Consider the following 24,956-nt stretch of genomic DNA (forward strand, 5'->3'; position numbering starts at 1 on the left):
TATTTTGAAATAATGTAGTTTCCACAGTATCACATTTAAACACAGCTTATATTTTGCTAGATTTTGAATTACAGATAAAATCATAAGCATTTAGTATTTTGAGGGAAACTCTACTTGCAGGCAAGCCATCATTAGTTTCCAGTGCATCACCAAAAACGTCTTTAAAAGAAGAAACCAAGCAAGAAGACTTCATTCCCATCATCCATCTGCACAGGAAGTGACATTACTGCACTTTTCATGATCCATCTGCACAGGAAGTGACATTATTGCATTTCCCATCACCCTTCTGCACAGAAAGTCACATCACTGGTGCTCCGCCTTCTGCCTCATGCACTCCTCCTCTCACTCAGGACCTACTTAATGCCAGCGGAAGTGTAGATGAAGGCATGCTGCTGAAACGTCAATGGCATATCATAGGCAAAGCTGTCTGTGTCTGTCTATGCCGGAACTGCATCCAGGACCAGGATCACTGGTTCTACCAACACCCACTTCTATGCTTCTCTGTGTGCTCAACCCCGATTGCTGCTCAATGTACTGCTGCCATACGGCACCATACACCATGGAAAGAACATTCGCATGCGCCACCTACAAACTCTCATGCCCTTTCCGATAACTTACACCCACAACTGCCTCACCAACAGCACGCAGAACCACTCACTAACACTCATACAACCAGGGACTTGCTCGGACAGATGAACCACTACCTGCATAACCCACCGCAGCAGAATGCATATTCCTCAACACCCATTCACTCACTAACCATGCCACGGAGATATGGAACCTACTGCATATCCACGCTTTGGACCTATTCTTCCTCAGGGAAACCTCTGTACTGGAAATTGCTACACCCATATCCACTGGTTGCAAGATTGACAGGCAAGACCATCAGCGCAAGCCCAGAGGTGGAGTTCCCACCATGTCCAATGATACCATCAGCAGCACCACTTACACTGGCACTATCAGCAGTAGCAGGGAACACCTCACTTTCAAGATAAGCATCACAGTAAACTTCTCCCTGGGGGCACCCATGTCTATAGACCACTAGGGCCCTGTGCCAATTTCACCAGCATCATCATGGACTTCGTCACCTCCCTCATCATCAATCCCAGTACCTTCATCCTCCTCAGAGACCTTAACTTTCACCGACAAGACTATACAAAATTAAACTTTACGGCCCTTCTTGGAAAGCTCAGTCTCACCCAACACATTACCAAACCCACCCACAATGCCAGAAACCTATCGGGCCAAATTTTCTCCTCAATGAGGAACAACACAGACGTCAAGCCAGCAACTGTGACCTGGACAGACCACACCTTCATCAGTTTCAGTATACCCATCCCACACCACTACTGACCTACCACAACTGGACCAACCTATCGCATCTGGGAAAGCTTCACAGAAGAGGAGTGGGCTTCTACCCTCTCTGCACACAGGCCCGAGCACACAAGCAACTTGCCGAAAGCCATCAAAACTCTATAGCTGGACCAACGCACATGCCAACACCCTGGCTCTTCTCAAGTGCAACCCAATGGCAAGAGCCCAACCACAGGCCTGCTGGTACACAGAAGAACTCAGGCTGACAAAATACCACTGCAAGCAACTGTACCACAAATGGACAAAATGTCACAACACCACAGATAAAGAGATGTTCACACTAAGATGCTACCACCAGCAGATATGGAACACCAACAGCACAGCTCTGGTAGATTGCAACAACGCTGACACTCACAACAGCAAGGAAATCTTCACCATCATCAAAGATATCACTGCACCTCCTGTCGCCTCCAGCAACACCAACCCTTCACAAGACCTTTGCAAAAATCTCTCAGAATTGTTGTGAAACAACATTACCTCCATCTATGGAAACCTTAACCAGACCCTACCTCCATAGCAAGTCAATCTCCCCCCCAAGCCTGAGGTACAAACCCAGACCGCATGGCCTGTCATCACCACAGTCAAAACTGCTGCTACTATGAAGACTATCCTCTCTGGGGCCCTATTTGACCCTTGCAACACCACAATTCACAAAAAGACTCCTACTAATCAGCGAAGCACTAACAGTAGTGATCTTTGGCAAGAACATCTCAATAAGAGACTCAAGCTGGTAAGCTGACCACCTCTGGCCTGCGCCCAACATCCATGCCAGTAACCTCGTAATTATCATTGAAAGCAAACTGGACATGGCTGCTCAAGCCAATGCTGTCACTGTATCCTGATTACAAACCCTGAAGATACTGGGTAAGATTTTCAAATGGTGGTAAAGCAGCACTAGAAAAATATTCAATCACGCCCTTGTCACCAGCAAGTTGAACTATAGGAACACCCTTTACACCAGGATCACCAAGTAACTCATCAGAAGCCTATAAACCATCCAGAACTCAGCAGCTAGATTCATCTTCAACCTCTTTCACAGAACTCTCATCAAACCACACCTCATGGAGCTCCACTGGCTTCAGATATACAAACACACTCATTTCAAATTCCTCACACAATCATTAAAGGGACTATGCAACTTAGGCCCCAGCTACCTGAACAGTCATATCTCACCACACCAACTAACCAGACAATTCCACTTTACTGGACTCCCTAATACACACATCCCACATATACATAGAATTAGATCAGGAGGACAGGCATTCTCTTACATCACTCCTAAAGCATGGAACAGCCTCCCACTCCACAACAAACACTTTTCCATCCTTCTTAAACACCGCAAGAAGCTAAAGACCGGGCTTTTCAACTAACCAACCTACCCTTGGCAGGGCTAGGCTCACACACCTGCTCAGCGGCATGACACCCTCATGGATGATCGAATGCTTCACAAATAAACATGATACATTTTTTAGGTCAAGAGCTAAGTAATTGTCATTGCTCCTGGAATTTTCTATGTCATCTAATGTATGTCTATATTTTTACTCTATTACATATCTGCATACTCTTTAATTACTTACATTTGTGGTATCTTTTCATTTATAATGTACTATATTCTTTACAAGTATCACTCATAGCAAAGATTACACCTTTCTTGTAAATTGCACACATCTCTAACTATTGGGCTATGCACAGGGGCGGCTCCCCAGTTATGGCGGAGGAGCGTCACCCCACTGTTGAAAGGCAGCAGAAGAAAAATAAAATGATTATAAAACCATTGTATTATCATTTTATTTTTCACTTCCTTCCAGTCGGACGAGTCTATGGCGTGGAGGGGCTATGGTCACAGCGTCTGAAGCAGGGGGTGGAGGAGTGCTAGGCACTGAAAGTGATCATGTCGGTTTGAACGACCGTCTTAGAATGGCCAAACCAACATGAACACTTGAATATCTCCAGGCTGTTCGTTGGGGATATCAGCAGGAATCAGGAGCACAGGATCCCAGTCCCTGCTAGAAAGTGAAATCCACCTGCATCGCCCAATCCCAGTGCTACTCTCATGTTGGGTAATAGCATGAGAGCAGCTCTGGCATTGCATGGTGAGCATGAGAGCCTGTGCTTGTGGGCTTCGCAGTGCCGGGAGCAGAGGAGCAGTGAGGCGTGGCGCGGAAGCAGAAAATCTCAGAGGAAGCAGCCAGCAGTGAAAGGTAAGTGTACATTTTTTTCCCCTGCACTGCCCCCATGTCGTATTGGCAGCAGCCAGCACTGGCTACGCATGGGGGATATTTAAATCCTTCACATTTACCATCATAGCTGAAGTTGATTTAATACCTGGAGGACACAAGAATATGCTTTAGCCAGCACGATTTAGAATTATTGTACGCATTTTAAGCCAAAATATCTTGCAAGGTATGTTGGAAGTCTTTACCACTAATTTCTTTTAAATAGTCTGTTTTTATTGAAACAGCAATATATGCAGCTATTCATTAAACACTTATTGAAACCACTGAAAAGGGAACATCGCATACGATGTCAACCCACACATTTAGATTATATCTTTGACAAATGACTTTCTTCGGCACTGCACAAAGTTTGATGAAATGTGAAGAGCGGAGTATTGGTGCTGAAGTGGTCATATGGTTAGCACACTCCAAGTGAGCTCAAAACAACAGGCTCATCAGGATTCCCCGTACATGGACAGTACAAAAGTCCAATGAAGTACCGTTGCTCACTTTTAGGTACAAAAGGACAAGTCCAAAACTCAACCCTACTATAAATGTTGAGGTACATAAGAATCCGCCATTTAAAATACAAAACTCTAACTCACTCCACCACCACACACCATACTTCACTCAGCACACAAAAACCTAAACACAACCTACCACATATCTGTCTATATTTGTTCCAATTAATCCCTTGAAGGACCCAGGGCCCAGGACACTGTCACTTACTATACAGCATCCACCATCTCACCAAATCATTTAGCACCTGGCACCTGCAAACATCCAGTCACCCTGCTCTCTTACTCACCAATACAAAAAAGAAAAGCGAGCTAGCAACATCTTTGAGTCCCAGAAGGAAAGGGGATTTACTTTTAATCTTAGTTCCACAATGAAGAACTCTTCATTAAATGCAAAATATTTAGAAAAGCACCATTTTTTATTTTGATGGATAGATAGATAGATAGATAGATAGATAGATAGATAGATAGATAGATAGATAGATAGATAGATAGATAGATAGATAGATAGATAGATAGATAGATAGATAGATAGATAGATAGATAGATAGATAGATAGATATCCCAGATCCTCAAAGAACACCAAAAAGATTGATAACAGACATTTGACTAGTTACAGATGCCACCCTTTCTAAAAAATGTGAGCCAGCCAATAGAAGAAATAAGCTCACCCTTTGGAGGACCATTTCCACTTTCTACCAACAGACTGAGAGAGGAAAGCTTCTGTTTAGTAGAAAAAATAATTGTCAGGCAGCAAACTGGACTAAGCCAGGAAGTGTCAGGAACCGGTCAAGGTCAGTCATATGCTGTAGAACAATACGATGATGTACTGGAAGTGTCAACAACTTTCAAAGAAGTAATAGTATATTAATCTGCAGTTGAATCACAAGAGTGGAAATTTCTCACGGGCTCGAAGAGAAGAAGGTAAACACAAGACTACTGCATACTACTGGTGTGACCAGGCCCTACAGTGATGTCATCACTTTTGGGGCAACCGACATGATGCAACACTTACAAGCCATGTATTCAATGAAGTACTCCCTAGCAAAAGCAGAGAAGTTACAATGCTATTGGTAAACATCTGCAACTACGCTTGAGTAAATTACAGCATTGGTTGTCATTTGGTATTTTTAGGATGATCACTGAAACTAAATTGAAATCATCATCAATGGTCTTGAAACTCTCATTTGGAACTATTATCTTCCTCTACTATCCTTGGGCTGACAGCAAATATTCTTCATATTTATTTTTTTTAAACTAAGTTTCACACCAGATCGGGATTCAAACTTTAAACAGTTAAATTATATAATTGTGCAAATATATTTTTGTGGATGCTTGCAAAGTATAATTCCGTGAACTGTTGGTGTATTACTGGGCATCACATCAAGTCTAAATTTAATATAATGGTCTGTAGTATAAAACGGTTCAGTTGTCCTAGAGGATGCTTAAGAAATGCGTTACTTACCTGTACTGCAGTTATCCAGTATTGGTGTTTTTCATAGATTCACATGCCTGAATCATTCTCCGTCGAAGGGATGGGAGTACCCGGTACACAAATAAAGTAATGTCCTATAGACATATAGAGAATAGTACGCCTAAAGGCCTCACATTAGTAACATATCCATGTCCTTTTGTAAAAAGGACCAAACTCTAGAGAAGAGCCAATCAGCTGTCACCTCCCTCTAGAACCCTCCTGGCAGGAGCCTCAGTCTCCCCTGAGTTCTGCTCAGGTTTGTTTCTTCACAGCTTTTTCTTCAGAATTTTGAAATATTTTCCTGTTTTTTCCTCAAGTAAAGGCTATACACTATGGCTGACATTCCAAAGAAGGGTCTCTTTAGAGCCTGTGGCTCTTGTGGGAAGAAAAATCTACACATTGATGACCAACATAAGGACTGCCTGTACTGCCTATACCCAGATCATTCTGCTAAGGAGTGCAAGGTATGTCGAACCTTTTCAACTAAGACCCTCAAAGATCGAGAAGGACGCCTTTTAATCTGGCTCCAAAGGCTTAAAGATAGAGATAACTTGGATTTCTCTGAGGAAAGTGAATGTTCTTCAATCTCCTCAAAAATTATCTCTGAAAAGGCCAAGGGTAGCTTCCCCTAGCCCCTTGGACACTCCTCAAAAGAAGACATCAAAAAAGTCTTCAGAGGCTATGTCAAAAACAGCTTCTGAGAAAGAGGTTCACACCTTCAAGAAGCCTGCACCGTTGACGACGACAATATCGTCAATGACATCTTCAGCGATGAAGAAAGCAGTGTCTCCTGCTTATGTGTCTAAGTCGACGACGACAGTCTCGACGACGACGGCATTGTCGTCATTATTATCATCATCGACGACGACGACCCCATCGTCGACGGCGGGTAAGGCTTTATTGTCTACAATAGTAATCAAGAGATCATCGTCGACGCCCAAGATCCCGTCGACAATAGCCTCGCCGACGACAGCGTCGACAACGAGATCATCACCGTCGACATCGACACAGTCGACAAAGGCCCCGTCAACGAAGGCCTCGTCGTCGAATACATCGTCGACGAAGGCACCGTTGACGAAGACATCGTTGACGAAGGTACCGGTCGACAGCAGGAACATCTATACCGTTAACGACTGTCCCGTCGACAACAGCTTCACCGGCTATGGCAACTGTCGACACTACTCTGTCTATGATCTCACAGTCGAAGGGCCTGTTGACGGTGATTGATTCTGGCTTCCAAACAGCTTCTGTGCTTCTAAAGATCACCAGAAAGACGCTGATGCCGGAGTTCACTTCTCCTAGCCGTGTGCAACTATTGCCACCAGCATGTCTCCTTCAAGATGAGGATTCTGACGACGGGGATATGTTCCAGTTGGCAACTAGCCCCTCTGAACTGCATGTTAAATGCCAGAGCTCAGATGAGGAGGATGTTCAGGAAGAGGTAGTTCATCCACCACCTACACCTATGGTCTGTCTTCCAGCATCCCTAGTTACAGATCTGCGATACCTCATCCAAGACTACAAGCAGACGTTCCCAGAATGTCCGGCTCCTCCAGCTTCCATGGCAGCTCTATCACCAAGACCGCAACCCCCGCCCTTAACCATTCAAAAGGAACGGGTGGATTTGCCAGGTCCTCAATTTTCTGATGAAGAAGAAGAGGAGGAACAGCGAGAAGAAGGTGAATTGCAGGACGATCAATCTGTCCATGAGGACTGGGAGGATAATGTGATACCTTCGCCAGCATCTCCAGTGCCCGCAACCTCGGATTCTCCACCGGTTGACATCGGCGGTTTCCATAATGTGGTGGAAAGGGCTGCTAAGCCTTGGCCTAGTAGATCTGTCCAGAAAAACAAATACCCGGATGTGAAGGCCTGTGTAGAGTGGTTGTACTTACTGAACAGCAACAAAATACAGAAGCTCTTTGTAAACATATGTCCTCCTTCATCTTAAAAAGGGGATTTAATAAATGAGATACAGTCTGTTCAGTGCCCTCCAATATAAATCTCTCAGTTTTTCAGTGTTAAAGGCCATTACTACCTTAAGTTCCACAACATTCAACTGAGAGGAAAGAGAAGGCGGCGTAACTCAATACTCTTGCAGAGAGGACTGTGCACAAAACCAATTCAGAACACAAGTTGAGAAAACTTAGCACAGTCAAAGTCTGTTTAAAATTTCTAGCAAAAATACTAAACACTGAGTCAATTGTGAGACTTACGGATGTAGACAGCAAATGGGTAACACAGGCAGGTAACGTACACGATTTATGAGAAAGGAGGGAGGAGGTAAATTATAGTACAATGCTTTACAAAAAACAACAGATTATATCATTTCCATTGGGGCACGTGGTTTACTGGCATCTAAGGTCATGTCGATGTAAGGTGTGGGTGAGGGCAGCATAGCTTTTCACGGTCGATAAGGTGGACCTTGACGGCACCACTGAAGGTTGGGAGATGGGAAGAGAGGGCTGGACCCAGAATTCACAGACCAGGAGATTCTAGTGGTGGCATACCAGTAGATCAAGATGATCACGCTTGGTTGGGAGGAAGAGGGATTTGGGGACATATCCGTGACTGAAAGTGACAGAGAGCAGTGTTCATGGCAAGACTTGTCACAAGAGATTTTCTGAGGAAGAAGGCATCAAAAATAGCCATATTTATCCAAAATAATTCACTACACGCGCAAAGTAGATATTACAAAAATCTTGGATCACAGGGAAATATCTTAGCTGAATAAAATGTTATTCTGAAAATTAAACCAATCAACAAAAACCTATGCTAGATTTTATGTTATTATTTAAGAAACACTGAAGACGAATAACCAACTTTCATGTACTGGACACTGCCAGTTAACAAACTATTAGTCGATCCCATTGCTGAATGTTGAGAGAAAGCCAGAGGTGCCATGAAACCAATATGGGCAAAAAATTATGTTACAAATTTCGACCCAATTTTGAAGTTTTTGATCAGAGTTGCCTAATATTGGTGTGAAATGAATCGTTTGTGAAATCCTCAAGAGAGAAATCTATAGACCGCCATTCCTGCTCAGTTCATTATCAATGCCACATACTTTCATCTTGCTAACTATATATTACCCCTATAAGTGGTGGGCACTGCACAAATGATCAGTGATACTTAGCAACTAAGCATTTTGAGTATTTAAGCTGAAAATGTGTAGGGTAACAAATGTTATTGTTTAAACGTTGGCACATTACAGGCCTGCTTTATTTTGACGGGCAGTGATAAGTCATGAAGCATGAGCATCGGCTTTCGTCTTCATATTAGTGCATCCGTAGCTCCAAGAATTTGAACAAAATGCTGAATAGCATGTATATCACTTAAAAATGTGCTCAGAAGGCAAACATTTACTTACTTTAAATCCGTGATGGTCTCCTCTGTATTTGCTCTTACTTTCTTCAATGCATGTTTAGAGCTTTTCAATTCCAAAATTCCATGGTGAAGTTTCTCGGTACATTTAACGGTCTGATCCAACTCATCAAAAACTTCTGAATGTTTGCGCTGTAAAGAATAAACATTACTAGTTAGCAAGAAAGGCATCAAAACTGAACACTATACAGACGTAGGGCTGGATTCACAAAATCAGAAATCTGCACAACATGTTCACACCTACAAGTTCATTGTATAAATACAACTTTTTCTTCTTTTTTTCTCCACTGAATTTTTTTTTCCAATGGAGAAGGCCCTCTGCCAGTCCAACCCTGTGCTGCAGTAAATCTCCAACCAGAGTGGGAAGGGGATGAAGATGAGTTTGTGATCCTTGTTTGTGGGTGTTCACAAACATCCAAGGCGAACCACGTTGGAACAACTATTTCCCAAACCAGAGTGGGATTTATGAGGGCAGACATCTTGGCACTCCATTTCGAGAGTTCTGCCATTGCCATCATACACGGCTTTACATCTGCTAGGAATCCCTTTGTGAATCCCCTGGCAGGTGTAGAAAATGTAAATTCAGTCATAAACCTACATTTAGGACTGATCTTATGTCTGTGAATGGCTGCATATTCTTGCAGTTGGCTGTATATCGCATATCTTGTAGCGCAAAACTGTGTGCTTAGATTAAGGTACGCGGGCTATACGCCAGATTCCACACTGCTAAGGATTTCTGCTCAGCATTAATGGTACTGGAGCAGTTAGGGTGGGATCGCAATGCTACACATAGCTGTTCTCTTATCAAACTGGATATACAATAGATGGGGCATTTCTAGCATATTTATTAGTCCTCTGTGACCAGTGGAGGACGGACTGTGATCTTGCGAAGGCCTAAACCAACAGGATGAACTCGATATTGTCTATTGTACGGATTTAATATCAGTCCTGAAATGTGTTTTACAACTTGGAGTGGTGTAAATATAAAATGAGGGCTCAATTCAATCAGAATACTTGTAAATCCACGCCCTTAGATGCACTTGTAGGCATGGGCTTTAATATACGACTGTAGGGAATTCCCATACATTCCCAGTAGAACCCTGGCAGGCTGTGCCAGTCGCAGCTTTGCAGGTGCCTTACTGGAAATATCAAATCACATGTTTCTGACTTGCTATTTCCCGAAAGAGAAGGTGGGGGAACATTACAGCTCCGTATTAGAGAAAGGCAGCCTGCTGTGCAACTGAAAATTATTTTTCATTTGTTTCTTTTCTCCGGAGGGAACTTTCCTTTCCTGTGAAGAAATCCTTTTACCCTACAACTCCACTAAGGTAGGGAGGTCTCCTGATCTGTTTCCACCCTGAAGTAGATTTACACTATCCTCATGGCGGAGAAAAGCTGACACCATTTCCTAGGTGTGAAGTGGTTGGAAAGGGGGTTGTGCATGCCGACAACCTCTCCTGGAAAACCACGCTATGATCTACCCACTCCTTTCGTGGGATTCACGACTGTGTCATTGTATGCAGCTGTGGCATACCATTACGCAGTAGGAAAATTATTTACATCTGCAGAGTATCCTCTTGTAGCTGTGTGGCAGGGGTAATTGGAGCCATTTTTAGCCCTACGTACTTTTATAGCTGGAAATAGCTTATTGAATCGGGCCCAGAGATTGCTGCATTTATGCTAAGTATTAGAAATGGGATTTCTGGCTGGCTAAGGCTTGCGTCAAAGTCAGACAGAAACCACCACTCCAGTCAGGGCAAGGGAGTTACACACTGATGATAACCCATGCTCACCTCCTTGGTAGCTTGGCATGAGCAGTCAGGCTTTTCTCAGAGGCAATGTGTAAAGCGTTTGCGCAACACACACACAGCAGCAACACACTAGGCACACCACAAACAAACTCCACAAAAGGTTATGTAAAAAAATTGCCTTTGTATTATCATAAAACACATTAGAAACATAATCACCCATTCTACACTGTGTCAATTGGCACGGGCAATATCTACAGGGGATTATATACAGGACCCAGCCAATCGGGCCACGGTCAGAACAATCAGAAAGTAGGTCATAAACATAAAACACAATCAGTAACTACTGGTACCATAATGGCCTAAGCATTATAACATATTAGACTTAAACCCAAGGTAGGCCCAAACCTTATCAGCATAAACACATTATGCAAAGGGCCTCACTTGCATAAACACCCTCCTAAGCATAAACACATTATGTATTAGGCCTCACCAGCATAAACACATTACGCCGTAACCTCATGAGCATCAACATCATTAGAGGCATAAAACCAGAGTGCATAAGTCACATTTGGTACATAATACATATCAGGCAGAAACTTAGCAGTGCAACACAGTAACACCACTACCAGGTGCATACATCACCTTAGGGCCTTGCACCCTCTCACCATCCTACCTATGACCCCAGGCCAACTGGCCTTCTCGCAGGGCTCAAATGCCCTATGTCCACTAAAGTCAGGGCGCTAAGCTGCCACTTGCAGCTAAAGCAAAAAGCGTGCGATACGCTGGCACCATGGCGCCTCCTGGGTCCGATCATGGGACTCCTCAATGCGCCTTGGCCTAAACGTAGCAGCTGCCCACTAATAGCTGGGCAGCCGTGAGGTAAGGAAGGCCTGGCACTCCTGTCCCTCTCAGGGACTCTCAGAATAAATTGCCCTCCCCCCGTTGGTGCAGCTGCCTGCACTCTCGCAGGACAGCTGGGATCAGCCATCAGCCCACGGCCACCACTGCGCCTCAGGACACACACTGGGGCCCTATGAATAAATGTGCCCCTGTTGCAGCTGCCCGCTGTGGCGGCATAGCTGTGACACCATTCATCTTGGGGGCCCGGCACCTCTGTGCCTGGGGGACCCCCACGTGGCACTGAAAACATGCCCCCATCGTTGGAGCGGCCTGCTACCCGTTGGGCCGCTCAGGAGATCCCAAACTTGCCCGGTGCCTCGGTTGGCACCGACTGTGGAGGAGTCCTACTCACCGGCTCTTCCTCTGGGCAGGACTCCTCCCTTCACTTCCCCCGGGTTCTACTGCTCTCTTCCATGCGCCGGGGGCAGGTACTGACAATGTGTCTCGTGCCCCCGCGCGCCGCAATCTCCACACCATGGGGCTCTCTCTTTGCCATGGGAGCCCCGTGCTGCCATCGGCGGCCTCGGCTGCCCCGCCTCCCTTCACCCTGGCCCCCCACCCGGGGCTTCGCTGTTGAAGCCCGTGAGGCTCCGGCCGGCACTCTCCCCTTAACGCATATCCGGCGGGCGAGACTTCCTTTGGTGAGGCAGAAGTCCCGCCCCACGTCAGACCTCACGCTGCTTGACTTCATGTTCTGCCGATTGGGCCGCAGCAGTGAAACACGGGGTGGGCTGCCACTGGGATCAAAGATACTGGCGGGGTGTACAACCGCCAGAACCAGCAGATATGTGGGGTGGGCACCCACCATTTAATAATAAGCAAAAAGCAGGGTGGGCACCCGCAATTGAATTTTCATAAGGGGGGTGGGCACCCGCTCCACGGAATCACTAGGGGGGAATCCCTGCATGGGGATTTCCTCCAAAACGGCAGGCAGCTCAGCGATGTGCAGCCCACGCTTCTCCTTTCTGGCAGGGTAAAATATAGTGCTCCCCAGGCGCTAGGCATCCTGAAGGTCCATGGAAAGGGGAAGAATAGATGCAGCCACAGTCCTGGAAAATGAAGGGGCAATGCAGGGCCCAGGGAGGCTAGCCCTCATGGCAGCACCCCCTGGGCCCCAGCAGCAGCACGCTCCGGCAGGATTCAGGTACAAGAACTGAACAGCCTCTCATGGGGGTCACAGCCCCTACATTTAAATCCCAAAATCTCTTTGTTTGCGCCAGCACAGGGCTTGGGGAAACAGCAGAAACTGGTTCAGGGAGGAATTGGAGCACTCTGTTGACAGTGCTCCTCATCCCCATTGTTAGGTGGGGGCTCGTCATAGACACACCACTGGGGGGTGGAGCAGCATTCACTAGGGCAGGCACCATCCTATTCAGTGAACCTCTCCTCCCACCTCTCAAAATGCAGATGTTCCATTCAGCCTGGCGCTAATTTACCCTGCCCCTCCTGGAACCACACACACCTCCCAGCCCCTGTCACTCACACGCCGGACATGCAGTTCACATCAGGCAGACAGACACATAGCACACAGAAATGCTAACTTCTAAAAGTAATAATACCAACTGGGGCTAGCTCTAAACAGTAAGGCTGAGCCTAATAACTAAACAACAAGAGAGAAATGCCAAGACTGATGCTTGATTTCAAAACAAAAACTTAATTATCAATGTAAAGACCACAATTCAATACACCTCTGTGATATTGAATAGCTGTTTATTCGAGGGTAAGGAAGAAAGCGGAATTACTGTAAAGGGTGCACCCTTTTAAAAGTGTGGTGTCGTAAACATAAACAAGCAGTGGTGGAGGACATAGAGGCGGTCAACTTACCTCAAGGTAAGTGAACCATGTCCTAAGCTTACTGGTATCTAATCCTCAGTTTGCTTGGGTAAAGAGGGCGTGCTGGGCAACCTATAGTGACAAGCATACTAGCGGTTAGCTTGGCAGTTAACTACAGATACACCAACAAACATCACAGGGCGTCCAGAGCACCTGACTTATGCGGAAAAAATGTACAACGACGTGATCTTACCAGGCTCGTCCTTGCACTGTCACACAAGATGAAAATGTAGAAAGCCGTTGAATCAGGCGTAATCCGGTGGGCTGAAAACGTGGCGTCACACTGAGGAAAAGTAAGAGTAGGCAACGCGGATTTAGCGGGGTTGAGGCAGCAATGTAATACGCGATAAGGTCTGGGTCAGACATAGCGGGTGGTTCACCGTGACAATCCACTTACCGGTAGCGGTACCGGGTGTAGCTGAGTCCTCGGGTTGATCTGGACTAGCTGTATTGCGCGTGCGCTGGCGCAGGAAGTCCTGGGTAGTGTAGTCACAGAATCAATATAGTTTGGAAATTTTGAGCTTGCGCTATGGCTAGCGCGGTTGGTCTTGGGGGGTGTAGACCCCGTACTATCGCAGTGACGGGACAGAGTCCTGCTGTCAACAAAAAGGATTTAGAAAAATATAGGGTGCGTAGCTCCATTATAGTAGGAGAACTGGACTTGCCAGGTCATTGTTGGTCATGACCGGTTAGCCTAGGAGTAATGTTTGGTGCGGATGGGCGCCTCAGTGAGCTAAAGGGAAGCTGGGACATGTAGTGATTGGCAAAAATGACTAAAGAATTTGGTTCACATGGACCTTTTGTGTACGCTGGAAACCGGATGGAAATGAGGTGCAGGAGCCCACATGAGGGGGTGGGGGCACGGGGGGAGTTGATAGTGTTCCAGTGGTGTCAGAGGCAGGGGGCAGACATCGAAGCTGCTTCCAATTAGGAAGTGCAGACTGGCGGGTCTACACTCATGGTCAAAAATGGCATCCTGGGTGAATCAAGATGTCTATAATTCATAGATTTCAGATAATTCGTTAAGGCCTGACACGGCCAGTCAAACTTCACGATCAAGCGTGCCTCTCTTTTGGAAAGCTTTAGATCTAAATCACCCCCACGTGGATCTTTTTCAACTTTGGAGATTACTGTCCATTTGAGGTCACCTATTTCATGTTTTAATCTCGTCCAGTGGTTCACAAGTGGTGCTGTTTCCACTTTCTTCTTAATCCTAGATTTATGTTGGGAAATTCTTTGGCGGATTTCCTGATTGGTTTTTCCAATGTACAGAAGCCCCCATGGGCATAATACTCCATAGACAACGTATTTAGACTTGCAGTTGCTAAACGAGTCATGTTTCCATGAGATTCCTTTGTGTTGGAAAAGTGAACCTTCCATGGTGTATTCGCAGCTTACACAAGTTCCACATTTGTGGTGGCCTGCGACGGGACTTAAACCCATTAGTTGTCTCAATGTTGGTTAGACTTCCCTGGGGGCTGCAGCTCTCACTACATAAATCGCAATGCTGCTCTCTTTTTTGAACGCAAAAAGGGGTGGTGCATGTAAGCTTTGGTCCAAATTTTTAACGAGATGCCAATTTTGTCCAATGATTTTTTCGCGTTTTTTGGCATTGGGACAATAGGTAGTGACACAAACTTGACGTTTCATTTGTGGTTTACTTCTACGTTTCAAAAGACACTCCCTTGGGGTCCATCTCGCTCCTTTCATTGTGTTTCGCACCAATTTTCTGGGATATCCGCGTTCGCATAATTCTGTGACCAGGTTACCAGCATGCCAATTATGTAGTGAGAGCTGCAGCCCCCAGGGAGGTCTAACCAACATTGAGACAACTAATGGGTTTAAGTCCCTTCGCAGGCCACCACAAATGTGGAACTTGTGTAAGCTGCGAATACACCATGGAAGGTTCACTTTTCCAACACAAAGGAATCTCATGGAAACATGACTCGTTTAGCAACTGCAAGTCTAAATACGTTGTCTATGGAGTATTATGCCCATGCGGGCTTCTGTACATTGGAAAAACCAATCAGGAAATCAGCCAAAGAGTTTCCCAACATAAATCTAGGATTAAGAAGAAAGTGGAAACAGCACCACTTGTGAACCACTGGATGAGATTAAAACATCAAATAGGTGACCTCAAATTGACAGTAGTCTCCAAAGTTGAAAAAGATCCATGTGGGGGCGATTTAGATCTAAAGCTTTCCAAAAGAGAGGCACTCTTGATCGTGAAGTTTGACACGGCCGTGTCAGGCCTTAACGAATTATCTGAAATATATAAATTATAGACATCTTGATTCACCCAGGATGCCATTTTTGACCCTGAGTGTAGACCCGCCAGTCTGCCACTTCTCCGTTGGAAGCAGCTTTGATGTCTGTCCCCTGCCTCTGACACCACTGGAACACTATCAGCTCTCCTGTGCCCCCCACCCCCTCATGTGGGCTCCTGCACCTCATTTCCATCCTGCTTCCAGCGTACACAAAAGGTCCATGTGAACAAAATTCTTTGGTCATTTTTACCAATCACTACATGTCCCAGCTTCCCTTTAGCTCACTGAGGCGCCCATCCGCGCCAAACATTACTCCTAGGCTAACCGGTCATGACCGAACAATGACCTGGCAAGTCCAGTTCTCCTACTATAATGGAGCTATGCACCCTATATTTTTCTAAATCTTTTTTGTTGACAGCGGGACTCTGTCCCGTCACCGCAATAGTACGGGGACTACACCCCCCAAGACCAACCGCGCTAGCCATAGCGCATGCTCCAAATTTCCAAACTATATTGATTCTGTGACTACACTACCCAGGACTTCCAGCGCACGCGCAATACAGCTAGTCCAGATCAACCCGAGGACTCGGCTACACCTGGTACCACTACCGGTAAGTGGATTGTCACGGTGAAGCACCCGCTATGTCTGACCCAGACCTTATCGCTTATTACATTGCTGCCTCAACCCCGCTAAATCCGCGTTGCCTACTCTTACTTTTCCTCAGTGCGACACCACGTTTTCAGCCCACCCGATTACGCCTGATTAAACGGCTTTCTACATTTTCATCTTGTGTGACAGTGCAAGGACGAGCCTGGTAAGATCACGTCGGTTGTACATTTTTTCCGCATAAGTCAGGCGCTCTGGACGCCCCGTGATGTTTGTTGGTGTAACTGTAGTTAATTGCCAAGCCAACCGCTAGTATGCTTGTCACTATAGGTTCCCCAGCACGCCCTCTCCACCTAAGCAAACTGAGGATTAGACACCAGTAAGCTTAGGACATGGTTCACGTACCTGGAGGTAAGTCGACCGCCTCTATGTCCTCCACCACTGCTTGTTTATGTTTATGACATCACACTTTTGAAAGGATGCACCTTTTACAAAAATTCCGCTTTCTTCCTTCCCCCACTTAGGCAAGAGTGGACCCCCATGAACAAGATCTTTTTGGCTAAAGGACAAACTGGTAAGCTGGAGTGTTTGCCTAGGTGTAGTAGCACTCTTTATGTCTCTTGGTTCCCAGATACTAGACATTTGTCTTTTTCATTTCTTCCTACAGAGCTGATTGGCCCTGATGGGAATCCTGAGAACCAGAAGGATTTGAAACGCGTAGGCCGTTTGGTCTGCTGGTTAAGTCTTGGTGCTCTATTGTTTTGCATCTTGATTTGCGGCTTTACACTTTAATTTGGATGACTATGTCTTCAATTTTATGATTGTATTGGATTGTTTATAGTGTATTGCTTAGAATATTAGAAAAGTTGTGGATTTCTTCAGCAGACCTAGTACTTCACCAACTGGTCTACTTCCCCTCCAGATTGTGTGGAGTAAATTGCTTGAATGTTGGAATGGAAGATGGGTGATTGTGATATGCTTGAAGAATTATGAGTTACAGTGTGCTTGAGGTTTTATCTCACTTTTGTGTCTTTATTTTTCATTGTTGTCATACAATTTGGTTTTGAACTACATCACCAACTAAAAATTGTGCATTGTTCTAAATATTTCAGAATAAACAGCTATTCATTAGCACAGACATGTATTGAATTGTGGTCTTTACATTAATAATTAAGTTTTTGTTTTGAAATCAAGTATCAGTATCGGCATTTGTCTCTTGTTGTTTAACTTCTTAAAGTGGCATTTCTCCCATAGTCTTAATAAATCTGCACATACCATTGCGCAGCATTTAATCTCACCATTTCATACATACTAGACTTGACCACACTGTTCTTCTCATAACAGGAATTACCACTGACACACCTTATCAGGGAATCCCCCATGCATTCCTATGGGAGGGCCGGCCACTCTTACCAATGTAACACAGAGAGCGCACGCACTTTAGACTGGACTACAGTGCTAAAAGTGTTCAGAGGCCTGAAATCACCAACACCAGGTTACAGAAAAAAGCTAGGAGAATGCAAAAAGTTTTGGGGAGAACCTGCCAAAAGGGGCAAGTCCAACACTAAGCATATGTATAGGGTCATTGTATCCGATCCATTTTTTGCAGTCAGCAATGGACCACATTTAACAACATTTACTTTGCTCGCATTGCCACTGGAATCAAGCTATCCAGGCTGATGAGGAATGATGCTCCGAAACCGGCTTGTTTCCAGTCCAGGGAGGACCTGTCCTGGCCGTTCGGGTTGGACTGTTCACAGGGGCACAGGGTCAAGACTGATTTGCATATAGCTGGCTCTGAACTGAACTGGAATGGAGGGGGGAGCAAAAAAAATGATGGATTTAGGCTCAGATATCTGTACTGGGGTGAATGTTTGACACTGTGCAGCATCTGTCCATCAATTGTTTTTATTACAATATTTACTGTAGACAGACACATTTATTTATCGGGAAACACCAGAGAAGCAGTACCTGGGTTATGGTGGAGACCCAAGTGGATGTGTGGAGAGTTCCCCTGAAAGCCTTTTCCACTCATGCCTGTGACAAGAGTCACCTCCAAACTAGTTCAAGAGGGAGAGCAGAAGGACAAAGGAAGGGTTGGGACTTGCATGACACTTTTACAGGAACATTACGACCAATGATCTAAGTCCCTCGTGAAGAACACCTCTGACGCATGCCCCCCATCTCCACGTGTATGCCTTCCAGTGGCGACCTACAGGTGAAGAATGCCCCTCTGTCTCCATGTGTTGATTCGCAAACTCTTCTAGGGAGGTATGCATGTGGAGCGGGATAAGCACCCGGCTGAAGTATTCTACAGGAGGGACTTAGATAATTAGTCTTTCTACCACGTGCTTCCCCTTCTTTTCTTGTCCCACACACCCTTAAAAAAAATAATTTGTATCAACCACTTTACTCCTTTGAGAGTTCACTCTTCCTTTTGAGCCCTGGGAGCCGTATGGAAGGCTGCGTTTACAATATAGCCTTAAAGCCCGCCGTAGCGGGCTATACCGGCTATTAAAGGCCCGCTGAATCGTTAAAGGCCCGAGCCGAAGGCGAGGGACTTTAACGAGACAGCGGGACTTTAATTGCCGGTATAGCCCTGCTACGAAGGGCTATAAGGCTATTAGAACATTCTGCCACTAGAGGGCAGAATGTGCTAACAAATTAAACAAAGGGTTCTCGAAGCTCGAGGGGATATAAATCCCCTCAAGCTTCAAGAAGCCTTTGTAGAACATTGGAATCTTGCTCTGCGGGCCTTTACCGGCCCGTAGAAGCAGGGAGCACTCCATTGTCTGCAATAGAGCTCCCAACATTCCAATGTTCTAATAAGGAATCGAGGACAAAACCTTTGTTGTCTACAGAATTATGTGTTTCCAAAGAGCACCTTTAAAATGCCCAGACATTTTTTTTCAGAACTCAGCTCGTGCGTCTTGGCTGTGACGTTAGCGATCCCGGACCGAGCTGGCTCGTGCATCTCGCTCGAGCACAAGATGATCTGCTGCCCTCTTCAGAGTTTAAGTGAGTATCGCGTTGAAGCAGGCCCGGTTCTAGCTGGTGGACAAAAATGAGCCTGGCCCACCCAAACAGGAGCCATGGCCCTCGCAGTGAGGGCTTGAATGCAGGTGCGCAACGGCATTGGGCTCAAAGGGCTGTCTGTGTGTGTGTGTGTGTGCCCAGGCTGAGACAGTTTCCCGGGCGCGCACACACAGACAGTTTTTGAGATTATCGCAGCCACACCAGAGTACTTCACAGGTCTTTAAAAGACCATTTACATGTTAACAAGGCTTTGTTTATTTTTTCCACCCCTTCATCTCCACATGGCGAAAGGCGACAAATCCTTTCTTTGACAAGGGTAGCCTTTGCCTACTGTCTGCTGCCTGGATATTTCTTTTTCTATGCAGCGAAGGAGAAAATAAGTTTGTTTATTCCTATTCACCTTTCCTGACCCCTGCAGCTGCTCATCACAACAGGCTGTGAGACAAAGTTTGACTAATGGAGTAGTAGGTAAGAGAATGTGTTACTATTTGTTTTTCTTTTAAAAAATCGGCACAGGCCCAACAGGACACGTACTTGTGTGCCCTTCATTTAAACAGTTCAGTTTTCATCATTATCATGGCTGGTGCAGGACAATAAGAAGACAATACAAAATCCCCAGATAACGCTGGTGATTAATGATCCTGCAGGAGAGCAATCATTTGTCTGTTAGTAGTTTTTCAATGCAGATGAACTGTATTTTATGTGGAAGCTCAGTTGGTTACTGCCTTTGTCACGGAGATCCCTGTGTTACTTGCAGTTCAGAAGTTACAATCCTAACATAGGACAGTGACAAATGAACTGTCACCAAAGAGCTGCATACAAACACGAATGGTATAGTTAAAACTTCGCATTTTTTGTTTTGTGATATAGTTAGAACTTCCTCAGTCTTTCATTATTCTAATGCTGCTAAAATTAGTATGTTTGGGCAGATATACATTTTTATCAGTAAAGCTGACCCCATGGATTACTCTTTAAATCCTAAGGTAGTGTTTCCCCAGACCAAGCCCTTTTAAAATACACTGCCCACCAGTATGGATGACATTATTCCTACACCTTGTAATCCTCATTGGCTTATGTGACATTCCCTGTAGGCTGATTTACATACTTGATGATTGATTGTCTCTGTATAATGTGTGCTTGGTGTAAAGTACTGACACACACTACACTGATATGAATAGCGCTATACAACAAATGAAATGCATATGAGAGAGGGGCTATGGAGCGATGCGGGGCACTGGTGGAGAGTGGCAGTGAAGGAATCCAAGGCGGAGGTAGTCGGAAAGGCTATGGAGCGATGAGGGGCACTGGTGGAGGGTGACAGTGAGGGAATCCGAGGAAGAGGTTATGGGGTGGAGGGGGAGCTAGGGAGAGATGATTGGCACTGGTGGAGGGAGGTAGTGAGGGAGTCTGAGGAGGAGGTCATGAGGGGGAGGGGCTAGAGAGAGATAAGGGGCACTGGTGGATGGTGGCAATGATGGAATCCGAGGAGGAGGTCATGAGGGGGAGGGGGAGGGGGAGGGGCTGTGGGGAGATGAGGGGCACTAGTGGCGTGATGCAGTGAGGGAATCTGAGGAAGAGGTCAATAGGGGAGGGCCCTGGAGGGATGAGGAGCACTGTTGGAAGGTGGTAGTAAAGGTATTTATGCAGAAAGAGGTTATTGGTGTGGCGCCAAAAAAGACTTTCGCATCAGCACTAAAGTCGGCCTTTTCATGGCCTTTCTGTTTTTGTTTATTTAATTCGTAATCGGGTCATAAGGGCTACTGTGGAACATACTTTAAAGTGCGTGCTAATTATATTTACTGCTATATTCAATGTTTTAAGTTTGAAGGTTATTTTACTAATGTTTTTACCGGGAAAAATGAAAGTGGAGCCCAATGGTGCCTGATATGGGGCTGGGGCCCAAGGTCAACTGTGAGATAAGGTGCACTGGAGAGGAGTAGTGGATAATCAAGCCTGTAAGGGAGTGTGTTGCAGAGTCTGGGGTCAGGTGGAGGTAGTAATGAAGAGGGATTCTCCCTGAAGGCTCGCACAGGTGGAGCCCGAGAAGTGTCACTTGCCTGATACTCCCATCTCAGAAACCTCCTCTTCCCATCAAAGGAACATTACATGGAAAAAACACTTTTTGAGACTGATAATATTTAGAAAGAGATTTGGAAAAGAGTGCGTTTTACTGGGCCTTGTACGACTAAGAGATAAAGGAGGGCCCTAAAGCAGGCCTGCCCTGACATATATGCGACAAATCGAGCCCTTAGTGGCCCACCCAAATGCACTATTGGCCCACCCAAATAAAAATTCCTGGAGCCGGGCCTGCTTTGAAGCTGCCTAAAAGTCATCTTGACAGACGCACAACACAAACAGAAAACGCCAGGAAACAAGAGCCTGTCAACAAAAGCTCAATGTGGATCGATTAAGGATAATCTGAGAGAAAAACGTAGCCAATGCTTGGAGAAGAGGTATACATCGATTAACACGTAACTAGCGAGAGACAGTATTGGCGAGAGCAAATTCTGTTCGAGAACAGGGAGCAGTTCATGTTGACGCACTTGGCAAAGCTACGTGAAAATGCAACAATGTATAAAAAAAATGCCGAAGCAGACGCGTAAACATAGAAACTACCCAGGACAGATCACCGTATTTACGCAAGCACGCACATACATTTAGGTGACTAAAGTTGACGCCATTTCGGTTTACACGTTTTAGAGGGCAAATTCTTTAAGGTTTTCAGTTTACTAAAATCGTTATAGCCACGTACCCTGTAAGGTGCGGGAAAGCAAACCGGTTTAGTAACTGAAAATGTTTACCCCCCCACCCCAAAAAATATATAGCTTTCTTAAATTCGGTGTTCCTGTTGTTTTGCTTTATTTTGATATACATAACACATAGAGAAAAACACCTTTACCGCACACAGTTCTTCCTGCCGAATCATTTTTTCTGAAATGCAACGGGCATACAAATGAAAATATTTCTGTTGCGTTGGGCATACTTGTAAATGAATTAATACACAAGGTAAAACGTTCAGTGAAAACATTAAAACAATTCAATCGGGATTCATCCCGTGTTGTAAACATTGTATAGCAGTATACACGCGCCGTCGTTTACACGAAGATGCCATCTGCTGAGCAAAAGTGCACTCAACAGGCGATTCCAATTATGTTTTAAATCTTTTTCTTTCTTATTGATTTTCTCCACTGCTTTCCGAAAGGCCCCGAGCAATCTAAGCCAATGTGGCAATTGAAGAGAGCAGTGGACTTTTTATTGACCTCATTATCAATCCGGCATCGTGTTTTTCCCTGTCTCAGTGAGAATGACAGACTGAGTCAAGCAAGAGATGGAAAGAGGACAGGCGCTCCCGCGCCTAGGAGAAATGGCAGCGCGAGGCCTAAAGGAAAAAAACTTGTCCAGGAAGTATTATTGCCACTGAACCCTTCACCTGTGTATGATGTAACTGCAGCTGCAATGTACACTTGGTCGACCCCAGCTCGTCGTCCATTCGTTTCTGTTCCTCCTCGAGCTCCTTTTTTCTCCGCAATAAGGTGGCACATTTCTGGAAAATATTAGGAAAAAAGTCCGAGATTAAAAGTGGGAACTACGTGTAGTTTACAACTCTGCCTCCTCCCAAAGAAGTTGCTAAGAAACAGCTGCCAAAAATGGCAAAACGATCACGTGCTCTAACATTATTCTATCTGCGAATTTCGGGCCTCATTTATGAGGCCGTGCGTCACTTTTGCACCATACAGATATGTCAGAAATACTGACGTATCTGTAACGCCTTGTGCGATGATGCATCATACTGTAAATATGAAGCATCATTGGTGTCGCAAGGAGGGCGCAGGGAAAAGTGACGCATCGCTGTTTCACGCAGCGATGCGTCACTTTTCTTAAATGAGGCCCTTTGTTTTTAGAAGCAGCCTCTAGCACTTGTATAGTTGTCTCATTGAAAAACTGGGAATTGAAATCCATGCAAAGTGATTGGTTAGACTTACTTTCTTATCAGTGTCTTAGATATTTCTATAGTCACAACCTCCCTACATTAGTCCTTTGTCTATGGCTTTAATTCCGATCTCAGTTTTGCGGTAAGATAGTGTTGGTGCCCCTAAGCTTACCATCAAATTCTAAGGCCAGCTACGGCTTCTTGCTCTGAGCCCACACAATACGGTTCTCTATCGCAGGATATATTAGCTTTGTTGATATTCTTGCCAAGAGAACCTTCAAGTCCACCTTGCCTCCCTTTTGCTCTGTCTGTTTCACAATAAACTCCCTGGGAGTATACCTGTGAATCTCTGGCCAGACGTCATCTGCTTAAAAGTTCATCATAGGTCTTCTGCAAACTCATTCCTCTTCCAGGTAGACGGCTGCCGTTGTCCGAGTGGCTTTGCAACTGACTGCCAATCACTAAACGGTAGTCTGATCTACCTCCTGTCTACTGATCCCTCAGATTGTATTCCCATTTTATTGAAAAAGGAAGTTCTACATACCTACCTCCCGAATACCTCCCTACTAACAGATTGTATTCTCATTCTATTGAAAAATGAGGTTCTGCATACCTACCTCACGAATACCTCCCTACTAACAGAATCTCTGTGAGAGCTTATGTCGTGCTCTGAAAAACTCGAAATAAAGATGCATTGATCTGTTAATTTTATTAAACCACGAGCAATACTAACTAGCCAGTAAAACAGTGCTGCAGTTTTTTTTTTACAGTTTTATATAGCACGAGCTTGACGCAAAGGTATCGGGTATCAGAGCGCTTTACACAAGCACCAGTTGTGTTACATGAGTACACATATGTTAGGCATGGGGAGATTAAGGGATTTTCCCAGAATCACATGACTCGAACCTGGTTCTCCAGATTTGAGGTCCACCGCCCTAGCAGTTAGGCCAGCTCCTCTCCCCTTTAACTTTAGTTCTAAATTTTAGCAAAACGTTTTGAACCATTTTTTTCTTTTACTCTTTATTGTTAACAAAACAACAGCACAGATTTCCGTTATTACATTCGACACATTATGAACCATTTTAAACAAATATTCCTCTATTCATATAAAAAAAACTGGGAACAATGTAATAAAATGTATCAAACTGTTTCTATATAGCAATGCAGTAGTTAAATATTGGTGTTCCAAATTCTTTTAGAGACCACTATTCCAACACAGATGTTGTGAGTGTTCAGAAACAGGTGTGACATTTCACACATATGTAATCTCCTGTTCCCAGGCAGGATGTAGGTACCAAAACGGACTGCTCAATACACCTGGCTCTTCTGGGGGAAAGGCAGTTAGGAGGGTTTTCAAGTGTGCTAATTTATTTCACCTGCAGGTTAATTTAATTAAATGCTATGGAGTATTTAGTCTAACAACAATACTGCAATTATTGAGAAAAACTCCCCACCAATAATATAAATGTTAGGAGACACAATGGTGATGTAGGTTTCATGGATTATACCAAATAGAATCATACTATCTTGTTAGACCAGTCAGCCTTAGGGTGGTCTTCCCTGAAACTTTTAGCCTTACTCTTCCATGCTTACTGATCTTATGTTTGCTGGCCTTAGGACTCACTGCACTTTACCACTTCTGACCAGTGCTAAAGTGAGTGTTCT

General features: G+C 45.0%; 1 protein-coding gene across 2 annotated transcripts in view; it reads right to left on the reverse strand.

Moving 5' to 3' along the window:
* Positions 1-24,956, reverse strand: part of CCDC178 (coiled-coil domain containing 178) — a 1,232,457-nt gene that overhangs the window by 688,843 nt on the left and 518,658 nt on the right. For both annotated transcript variants that reach the window (XM_086966951.1, XM_086966950.1), the window contains exons 16-17: positions 22,791-22,904; positions 8,953-9,098 (exon numbers count right to left, since the gene is read on the reverse strand). In XM_086966951.1, coding sequence (XP_086823077.1) covers positions 8,953-9,098; positions 22,791-22,904 — 260 coding nt within the window. The remainder of the gene's footprint in view (positions 1-8,952; positions 9,099-22,790; positions 22,905-24,956) is intronic.

This window comes from Lissotriton vulgaris, chromosome 4_1, assembly GCF_964263255.1.
Source record: "Lissotriton vulgaris chromosome 4_1, aLisVul1.2, whole genome shotgun sequence".
Classification (NCBI taxonomy): Eukaryota; Metazoa; Chordata; class Amphibia; order Caudata; family Salamandridae; genus Lissotriton; species Lissotriton vulgaris.